General features: G+C 39.8%; 2 protein-coding genes across 6 annotated transcripts; both read right to left on the reverse strand.

Annotated features, from left to right (window-relative positions):
* Positions 1 to 1,933: 1,933 nt before the first annotated feature.
* Positions 1,934 to 5,896, reverse strand: LOC140766882 (probable protein phosphatase 2C 5). 2 transcript variants are annotated; one of them, XM_073106557.1, is made up of 11 exons: positions 5,321 to 5,896; positions 4,645 to 4,773; positions 4,428 to 4,530; positions 4,124 to 4,234; positions 3,394 to 3,473; positions 3,226 to 3,279; positions 2,863 to 2,979; positions 2,707 to 2,761; positions 2,593 to 2,625; positions 2,455 to 2,501; positions 1,934 to 2,189 (listed from the first exon to the last, which is right to left on the reverse strand). In XM_073106557.1, the coding sequence occupies exons 1-11, from the start codon at positions 5,740 to 5,742 to the stop codon at positions 2,066 to 2,068; spliced, it is 1,275 nt and encodes a 424-aa protein (XP_072962658.1). In that variant the 5' UTR covers positions 5,743 to 5,896; the 3' UTR covers positions 1,934 to 2,065. The 2 variants fall into 2 exon arrangements, with proteins under 2 accessions (XP_072962658.1, XP_072962663.1); XM_073106562.1 differs by lacking the exon at positions 2,593 to 2,625.
* LOC140766864 (protein NLP3-like) lies at positions 5,687 to 10,040 on the reverse strand. Of its 4 annotated transcripts, none has more exons than XR_012105501.1 (6): positions 9,576 to 10,038; positions 8,531 to 9,117; positions 8,170 to 8,217; positions 7,187 to 8,081; positions 5,976 to 7,036; positions 5,687 to 5,826 (listed from the first exon to the last, which is right to left on the reverse strand). XR_012105501.1 is itself a non-coding variant. In XM_073106551.1 (6 exons), the coding sequence occupies exons 1-6, from the start codon at positions 9,754 to 9,756 to the stop codon at positions 6,404 to 6,406; spliced, it is 2,271 nt and encodes a 756-aa protein (XP_072962652.1). In that variant the 5' UTR covers positions 9,757 to 10,040; the 3' UTR covers positions 6,260 to 6,403. The 4 variants fall into 4 exon arrangements, 3 of the variants coding, with proteins under 3 accessions (XP_072962632.1, XP_072962643.1, XP_072962652.1); XM_073106551.1 differs by lacking the exon at positions 5,687 to 5,826 and having other exon boundaries at positions 6,260 to 6,433; positions 6,507 to 7,036; positions 9,576 to 10,040; XM_073106531.1 differs by lacking the exon at positions 5,687 to 5,826 and having other exon boundaries at positions 5,873 to 7,036.
* Between the last annotated feature and the right edge of the window lie 58 nt (positions 10,041 to 10,098).

A 10,098-nucleotide genomic window follows, 5' to 3' on the forward strand; every position in this document is an offset into this window, starting at 1 on the left:
CAAGGCCTGCAGCTGTGCTCGCCATCGTTCTCTTAATCCTTCTCTTTGAGATCTCTTCAGGTGCAACAAATATGTATATGTATATACATATTAACTTTCTTTAATTTTTGCGATCTCGATCCGTTCCTCCTCATTTGATGCATTAACCAACTAAAAGAGCTCCAAAACATTAATTGTGCATATGCAGGCCAGGTTGGAAGAGCTGAGGGTGGACGTAGAACTACAAGCATAGCGAATAAGGTAAGTGCATGCTATGCTCATACATCTCTGCATTGTAATGCTTATACGAGCACAATAAAAATACCCATAAGTTAAAAAGTAACTAAGAAAAGTCTGGTCCTTGCAAAGCACAAGGTTTCTTTTAATCAGCCCTCTGGAAGTAATGATGGATTGCCTAGATGCTCTTTGATTATGGATCAGAAAATGGTCAACTTAATTTGTTTCGCGTCTATCTATCTATCTATCTATCTATCTATCTATCTATCTTCCTTCAGCTGATCTCTCAGAAACAATAGCTTCGTCCGTGAATCAGGAAAAAGTTGAATTTCTACTTGCTTTTCTTAATTTTTAGTGTCAGTTTAAGATTAATAGAATGTCTTTACTAGATGACTTCTTCAAATGAATCTATATATACTTAATAATGTTCTCTGTCCAGATCCACAGTAGAAAGACTCTGGTGGATGTTATGGATTATGACTATGGAGGGCATAACACTAGAAACGATCCCAAGAGAGGAAAGCCAGGGAGTGGTGGCAAGAATCCCTAATAGATTACCAGCTAGCTAGCCTTCTTCTCCATATACCTAATATATATGCCAATTCCAGGGATATATATCTATATATATCTATATATATTATATACATATCGTCTGAAGAGTCGTAAAGCATATTATTAATTACTCTTCTCTGGATACATCTATTTGCATGATCACCACACAAATCTTGTGGTTATATATTTTATTGTACTAAAGACACTAGAAGAGGAGATTCAGATCTATACTGGTTTTTCCTTCTTCTTTTTTTATTTTCCTTTTCTTTTCGTGAGTTTAAACTCGATCCCGTGTAAGGTCAGTGATTTATTCATGTGTTCCTTAATCATTGAGGCACCAACAGACCATTTTGTAACAGTTCACAGTACTAAAATAGATCAATGGAGCTACTTATATCTAAACTCAACGGTGTAATCTCTCTCTCTCTCCCCTATATCTATTTTAAAATCTACCTATCTAATGTGCCTCTCTATGCGTTTATTTGTGTGCGCAAAGTTAAAAGGGAGTCTTAAAAGAAAATAAAAATAATGATGCTATAAATAGGTGACGCCAACTGTGATTTTAAACTTTATTTCCATTGGTTGAAAGATCAAATTAATCTACACGTAAGGAGGAAGGATTTCACTTGGCTGTTTAATTTAATAAAAGAGAAAAAAAAAATGTCAACATTGTTTATCTGAAGCTTGAGACGTAGTCTAATTCATCTATTTATGTGCTTAAGATAATAATTTCATAGCTACATATGAAAAAGAAGAAGTATATAGGCATCCGATATAACTTTATGGAAGTCAACTTGTAAAAGGGAAACATCTTTCGTTTGGGGGGGGGGGGGGGGGGGGGGCTGATAGTGGCCTCCTCGAGGAACTCCATGAGATCAGTGTAGCACTCTGTAGTGGGGGCATCGAATATTATTCTCTTTTTTTTCAAGTCTTTGTTCATCCCACACTAGTAGAAGAAAACAATCAACTTGGATCTGGAAGCACGCGAGCCAGCCAAAATATCCTTATATTTATCAATGGCAAAAAATAAATGAGAGGAAAAAAAGAAGTTGGATGTGGAACACAACACATTACTTTTGCCTGTTGTAGCATTCCACAGAACGAACAAAAACAGCGCATCTCTACAAACATATGGTACTAAATTCAGTAGATGAAACATGACAAATAAAAGAAGGAAATTTTACTATAGGCTGTGAATAGCGTACAACATCAATAGACTGTCAAATTGATTTACATGGTTACAGATAAAATAGTCTCTAAAAGCTATCTATATTATGTACACTTGTACACCACTACTTTATACCCCAAGAAAAGATGACATCCAGATGCCTAATGAAACGATGCCTACCGTTGCAAAAGCTTGACTTAATTCGTAAAAGAAGTTGGGTCCCTGAACCGGCAAGCTCTGCCAATCTGTCCTCCTATCACAAGTCAAAGTTAGCATGTGTCAAAAGTAATGATTAATTATGGTCCAAAAATAAGCAGCAAAGGTACGAGGTACTTAATGAGAAAATAATCTAACAACACTTGGAGTTTCTCAACATCACAAAGTGAATCATGTGTAAGATAAAACTATATTTGAGGACACATGTTGACAGCTTCTAAATTAGTAGTTTATCATCTGGATCATTAATAGGCATCTTTCCGTCTAAAAGTTATATACTCAGAACATGTAGAGATAAGTACCCCAAGTCAGCTATCACTATGCTTATATTGTCTTGAGACTGCTGGTTCTGGACAAAATGAGAATGAGTCAGTAAAAGCAGCACTTTAAGAGATCACCTAGATCACCAAGAATGAATGAGAAGCTCAGAAACAATATACCAAAGCTGCCTGAGCAAGTGCTTCACAAGCCAGCTGACGTAGAAACAAGAGAACAATTAAAAAATGATACATGTAATGACTTAAGAAAGAAGAATAAAATACTAAAATATGCACCTGCACATTCCCATGTTGACGAAGTTGATTTCTAACAAATGATACAGCTTCGGAGCTGAAACACAATTTCATAATGTCGTATTTAAAATCAATATGGTTCAGAATCTGACATTAGATAAAACAATTAATCAAACATGAAATTTCTAGTTGTTGAACCTTTTCATGTAGTCCCACAGACCATCAGATGCTAGCAAAATAAATTCCACATCAGATCCAAGTTCTAGTATGTATATGTCGGGTGTAGAGGTTACCAAATCCCCTTTGAATTGTACTCTGCCAGCAGAAATCACATGATTGTCATACCTCAGATTACTATACCAAAGTCATGCAACAAGAATTTTCTATATATGTATTGGCAGAAGTCTTCTTGTAGCTCCTTTTTAAGGAACAGTTCACTATCAGAGGAAGTGCTCACTTTATAGATTAAATCTCATATGCCTAGAAATATAAGAAGGATTTGACACAATAAGTAAGAAACAGAAAACTAGCTATAAAGAAATCACATGTTGGCAGATTTACCGGGAGACAAATTTTTCAGTCCATCTCCCCTCCTCAACTCCTTGTCTCAACATCCTTCACAACAGAAACAGAACAAATGTGATTTCAGTGTTCCTCAGGGGTCTCTGGAAAACAACTTATTTTCATAAAAATGACAAAAGAGAAGAAAGGAGAGTACAAGAGACGAACTCATTCTTCCTTGTCTTAAATCGCATGTCTCCAAAAGCTCGGGACACAGAGATGTCACCACATATACGTCCATCAACGATCTGTGTACATATGAGATTAACATTTTCCGCAGCAGTAGACATCATATATCTAGGAGATGGAGAATATAGTGCAAAGTTGAGGACCCAATTAAACCCCTATAGAAAAGGTTGTTCATTGAGCAATTAAGTGCATTTCATTTACTTCAGTTTATATTCATCATGATATTAATTATGAGATTATTGAAAAGAAAGAATAAAGTATAAAGGAATCAAAGAGTGCATTCCTACAATAAGGGCTTCTCCAAGTTTCACTCTTAAAACCCTATAATACAAGTGGTTTTATAGATCCAAATCAGTATGTTCAATTAGACAGTATAATTATCGTATCAGGTTCATCTCTGCAGTATATTAAATGGTCGTCTATCCGGTTCATTTCTGAAATTATCAACAATGTATATTTGGAATAACAAGTGGCCCAGTGTTAAACTTGCAGAACTTTCAAGAAGGGGATCACAGTAGGAACTAGCAACTGATACATTTATGCAAGCCTGCATAGGTTTCTTTCTCCCTGCGTTCAGTATTGAAATGATTTATTCAATCAACCACAAGAAACATGACATATTCTCATGCACAAATAAAATTCAAGATATATGTGGCTGTAAATTTCAATTTAATCTCACAACCATGATTGTAAAGATAGGAACACACACCCATCCACCTGCTGCTCTAACTCGTTTGACTTCTTCAAGTGATACTCTATTGTTTCCATATGGGCGATGAGGATTGGTTAAAGCTTCAGCTTTTCCTGTACGGGATACAACCTACATTCAGAAGATACAAAATGAGATTAAAAAAATGCATTTGAAAAATACTACCTACATTCGAAAAAAAAAATACAAAATGAGATACTACCTACACTTCTTCAAGTGACACTTTCATCGGAGCAGTAAATTCAAATACAAAATGCTGCAAAAGGCATTTTTCAATGAGATAAAAGAAAGAGGTGAAGTTTACCACACAGGAGTCACCAACATGCGAAATAATCAGGATATCGTTCCTGACAAACATCACCGTGGCTGTTGCACCAGAATCAACTTCCTTCTCCAACTGTTCAAGCCTTCATTATACAAAACATTACAACAACTATTAACCTTTTAATAACTAATATATACTTTCTTTGATGGATATAGTGACGCTGTCCAAAATTCACATAGGAAAGTGAGTTCCTCACCAAGTTAAGAGTTTCGTATCAACATTTATGAAAGCCCGCTGAATTGAATCTTTTATAGCGTTATAGTTCTTGCTACTTAGCAGCAACCCACTTTGCAAAGCTAGTGCGCATTCTTTGTACAGTTCATCTCTGCAATGCGAGTAATGGAAAAAATGATGCAGATAGATAAGACAAAGAAAACAAGGAAAAGGAATTTCTTTATAGCGCACCCACCAAGAAATTCAACTTTGACTTCCATTAGAAAATATTGCCAACTAGGATAAGGATAAAGTAACATTATCTTCTACCCCTTTTTTGAGGCTGAGTCAAGGGTAAGAAGTGAGTCGCCGCTCTTTATAAGATTACATTAATGAATTGGCTACAACGCTGTACGAATGCAGATCATTACAAAAGGCATCCACGTATAGTTAGCTAAGTTAATTGCATTATGAGTGGAAGTGAAGACATTCTTGGGCAATTATTTTGCATTGTATGTGCTTCCAAATTGCAAAACCTTAAAATCATACTCAAAATTAAACAAAACTGTAAGGCTATATGAAACTAAGAATTTGGTCCAACCAGAAACTAATGCAATTCCACAACCCATATCAGACAACACGAGCAATCTATTCTCAATCAAACAATCCTAGAATTCGGTGGTTTTAGGAAGAGAGGGAGAGGGGACGGGCTAATCGACCTGAGGAACTCGACGGAGGAGAATCCGGCATGACCATCGAAGACGGCGGCGAAGGAGAAGCCATCAAGGTCGTCGGATCGGATGACGATGTCGTCCTCCATCTCGGAGCGGGGGCCCTGGAACTTGCTGGACCCCCATCGAATCCCCCCCGACAACGCCGTCAACGGCGCGTCGGCGGCGATGGTGGCGGAGCATCGGACCCCAGTGGGGCGGCACGTGCGGGTGCTGCCGCAGGCGCCGAGAGGTGGCGATCGCAGCAACCGTGGGCTCAGCAGCGCCATTGGAGGGAGATAAGGTACGTGCGAGAGCTGCCCGTCGCAACTATTGGCTCCAAAACACTCTTCCTTCCAGGACCACAGACCGAGTCGCAAAACAAAATAAAAAGAGGAAGGCCCGCCCCCACCACTACCCATTGGGCCCATTTTGTTGGGCTACCATAAGCTGGGCCAACAATTATTACGAAAGCAAGCCATTTACCCGTCTAATTTGCACTCTACACTTCTCACCTAAAAAAGATAATAAATACGGATACTTGATAGTTCCTCCCTCAAATTATACTACAACAAGAGTCACGTCTATATGTTATACCTACATAAACCACTAATAATTAATTAAGTGTACAAGAACTACAAGAATAATGAAGGAAGACATTTACCCAGTCCCTGTGAAAAATAACTGGAGTGGGTTTACAGAACAGAAGACTACATCAGAAACAACTGCTTGCTGAAAAGGCCACAGGATTTGTAGCTTAATCTTGCCAACTACCGCAAGAGCTTCCAAAATTCACAGTGTTGTCATGAATTGCCAGCCTGATGACATGTGCTCCGCATAATCTTGAGACATGTATGCACTCTTCCACGTCCTCATCACAAGAAAGCATAACCCACTCATGATCATCATCCAGGTATTTGAGATCAAATGTACCGAACTCCAGCTTTAGCCTCTTTGCTACTTCATCATTCAATGCCGTGATACCAGAAGTCGATGGGAGCCGAAACCTGATTATATCTTCTTTGTAGCTTGCCTTAACAGTCACGGTTCTCAACTCCTGCATGATCACTGGATTTGATGGACGAGAAGGCATCAAAGCCCTTTCATCCTGACAACCCTCTCCTGAACAACTGTAGCGCATCTGAGCAAGAGGCAATTCAGTATCTGCATTAATAGTACTGGACGAAAAGCTTACAAGAGGCAGAGTTAGTTCCAAGGCAGCAGGCGTATCTTCTTCTGTCTGCTTTAAGTTGGAAAGAGTGGATGGATTACCAAAGGCGATCTGATTATCTGGACTTTCATGACATAAACCTTGTGATGTTCTGGTATTCAAGCTGCTCTGGGAGGAGCTCCTCGATTTTAAACACTGAGATCCTTCACCAAGTTCCAGCTGCAAACCAGATTGACTGTGAATATTTTCCTGTAGAGACATAAGTTTATCGTGCCTATCATCTTTTTTTGGTGCCATGTACGGCAAGTCCTTGTCTTTATCAGCATGGATATTCTGTTCAATTCCATTCAAACTTAGAAGAAAAGATGGAGAACCTACAGCAACTGGAAGTGGGGAAACTATAGATGTCAAATCCAATGTTCCCTCTGCAGTTTGAACTGACTCAATCACTCTCTTCAGCTTGGAAAGAGAACGGTTAACCTTACTAATCTTGCGAGATGGCCATTTGGAAATTCCATGCTGCCTACAGATGCGCTTCATAGTCGTAGGGCATACTGCAAACACAACATCTAGTTACACAACAACAACAGCAGAATACAAAAGCAAGGAAATGTTATTTCTCAGGAAACTTCAAGAGATAGACCATACTAACTGCGCTTTTTTTAGAACAAATAAGTTCAGCCAAGACATTGAGAGAAGCTTACCACCGAGGCTCTTTGCAGCATCTTTTAGACTCCCAGCAAAATATTGTTGAAGAACCTCAAGACTGATTGATTTTTCTGTTTTTCCTCTTCTCTTTTCAGGTGCTTTACTATCTTTGTTATCAGTGAAGGATCTAGATTCCTTAGTTCCATTTGAATCAATAAGCATGTCACTCTTCTTTTCATCCCTAGCACCATGCACCAACTGCTTCTCCTCTGAATCATGAAATACATTTGCTTCATTTTCTGAATCATTATTACCTTCAGGCTCTTCTCCATGATCCTCATTCGCAAGCAAGTCAATGATATCGAAGGCTAATCCTTTTGGGGGTTCTACATCAGTGATGACTTTTAGGCTGCGCAAACGTTGTCTCATCAAAGTTGAGATGATATCTAGTAACTTCTGTTGTTCTATAATGCTCTTGCATTCTGATGGAAGGAAGAACTCCAATATGTAATAATCATCAACAGTTTGGTTGCTTTGTAAGCATATGGAGACACAGCCGCCTAATCCAAACATCCGAGCATAATGTACAAGGGGGTATTCAGTCTTAGAAAACATGGTAACATCCTTACAGAAGCAAGGCCTGCGTGTTGCAAATGCCCTGCCAGCCACCCCTTGGCTCTTTTGTAACTGATGCTCCATGCAAGCTTCTCTAAATCCCCACACGTGAGCATCAATAACATATGCAACATCAGTAGCTGACAAGCATAGTCTATTGAAGCAATTTCCATCAAAGCTTGAACAATTTTTAATTAAACCACCACCTTGTGCCCAAACAGATTGGTGCTTGCATGGAACCCAAGTCTGAGCAAGCGGTAAACTTTGAGCTTCACAGAGTACAGTTAATATTTCCAGAATCTCAGCTAGAACACCTTGTCTTCCTTTATCAGATATCTGATTCAGACACAATGGACAATCGATGGACTCATAAGTGAAATAGCATATAGATGATTCAAACATGATCTTCAAATCAGCTGCTCACCTGAATAGTTGGGTGTTCTAGAGTATCAGAACTTTTCAGATTTACTGCCTGCAGGGGTAGACCTCAGTTATTGATTGCTGGGATAAGAAGGATATCTTTTTAAGAAAATGTTTCTTTAGTTAATTAATCATTTACGCGCTCTTCTTTGTCATTCTTCCAGGATTCTAATGAAGACAGATCAGGGAATTTCTGCTGAAGGATGAAATTAAACATGAAAGGCCGCCTGTTCATCAACATTTACTTGGATATAAATCAGAAACTACAAATCTAAACACGGAGCGCAAGGACATTCAGAATTTTTGAGCAAACTGGTTACTTGGAAGAAAGTTCAAAAATAAGGAAAAACAACTTGAGAATTTACCTCAAGAGCTTTGCAAACTTTATCAACCTCATTAGCATAGTTAATTTTCTGTGCCGTCATGACAAGCTCAACCACACCAACACAAGACTGATCAGAAGGTTCAAACACTGGCAAGGCCAGGGTTCCCCGAACATTATAAAGGAATGCATGACTGAGGCGTGCATACTCTTTTCTGCTATAATACTGAACATTAGGTGTCCATTCCGGAAGTCTCTGCTTGAACACACGACCTGGTAAGCCAAGATCTCCGCTCTCCTCATCAACTGAAAAAATATACATCAATGACACTGTTCTATACTGAAGGAGCTTGTTACTATGAGGGTCAAGAACAAAAGGTTGCTCTGAGGTTGTGAGGACATAGTGATCTCCATTTTTGACAGGCGCCCAAACTTGAGCCAATACATGTTGATCGGTCGAATCCTTGAAGTACCTAAGCGCCTGCATCATCCGCTCTTTGATCAAATAGGAAGCATCGGAGTTCTCCTCCATTGCTTCGATCTGGACCTGCTTCGAAAAGCCACTGTCCCTGCCAACGTTTCCGGGTGTTGCATCTGAGTTACCCGCAACAACCACAGAAGTAGATATCACTGTTTAGAGTACAAAAAAGAGTACATTTTTTCTGCAACAATTAGGATAGTATAACAACAAGCAAAAAAAATCAGAAGAGGAGAGTTCAGTTGCACATCAAGCATCAGAGGAACAAAAAGTTCTTGCAGGAATAAGCATTAACACAGTAAATCAGCACAAATGGTTTAGATCCAAACTAAAAACAAACTACTTTCCCTACATTCCCTGCAGCAATGAACTTCCAAGAAAGAAATAAGCACGCCATCTTTCCAAATGCATTTGATAAACTCGAGAACTAATCGACAGCATATATCCTATCTTCTCGAGGAACTTCGAAAGGAATTCAAAAAGAGTAGAGCTCAAGCCTGTGAATAGAGAATCAAAAGCAAACTATCGAGAGATCGGCAAATCGATTGCTTCCAAGCGGAACAAAGGGGGTGCTATATAAGTTAAATCAAGAGGTGGGGCAGGAGATCACCGTTAAATATTCTGGAGCAGCCCGCCTCGAGAGCGCTCGAGACCTCGGCCGGTCGATCGTCGTCAAAGATCCAGAGACGAGAAGGGGAGGAGAAGAAGACGGTGGGATCGAAGGGACCGATGTCGATCTCCATAAGCGCCTTGTCGAATTCGGAGTCGGATTGCGGCTTCTCATTTGCCATCGACAAGGAAGGCGATCGGTTAGACGGGAGATATAAGAGAGGGATGGTGGCGATTCCATCGGGAGGCGTGGTGGCTCGCGGCCACCCCCTTTGAATTAGCGACAGGCGATGTATGCGGACAACAGCCGATGCCTATCCAGACTGTACGGTCGCCGTCGGATGCAATCATCGATGATTTCGACGGCTGAGAAAGGGCTCCCATCTGACGTCATCCTGCGATGGAATTTTTGTCTTTTAGTGGGACACGGCGCGAATAAGCGTCGCCCGCCGCACGTCCTACTTACAGTCAAACGAGTTGCAGCACCAGCCAGTAGTTGTATATGTATATCAATCACCTAACGG

Source organism: Typha angustifolia, chromosome 1 (genome assembly GCF_048772165.1).
Source record: "Typha angustifolia cultivar Huaian chromosome 1, ASM4877216v1, whole genome shotgun sequence".
Lineage (NCBI taxonomy): Eukaryota > Viridiplantae > Streptophyta > Magnoliopsida > Poales > Typhaceae > Typha > Typha angustifolia.

Coding starts and splice junctions, on each gene's coding strand:
- LOC140766882 (XM_073106557.1), bottom strand. CDS start 5,742: ATGGGCCCAATGGGTAGTGGTGGGGGCGGGCCTTCCTCTTTTTATTTT. Junction 3,280..3,393: donor TTTAAGACAAGGAAGAATGA/GTTCGTCTCTTG, acceptor TCTGTTGTGAAG/GATGTTGAGACAAGGAGTTG. Junction 2,190..2,454: donor ATAGTGATAGCTGACTTGGG/GTACTTATCTCT, acceptor GACTTGTGATAG/GAGGACAGATTGGCAGAGCT.
- LOC140766864 (XM_073106531.1), bottom strand. CDS start 9,756: ATGGCAAATGAGAAGCCGCAATCCGACTCCGAATTCGACAAGGCGCTT. Junction 9,118..9,575: donor CTGCTCCAGAATATTTAACG/GTGATCTCCTGC, acceptor TACTCTAAACAG/TGATATCTACTTCTGTGGTT. Junction 8,082..8,169: donor TAGAACACCCAACTATTCAG/GTGAGCAGCTGA, acceptor TGTCTGAATCAG/ATATCTGATAAAGGAAGACA.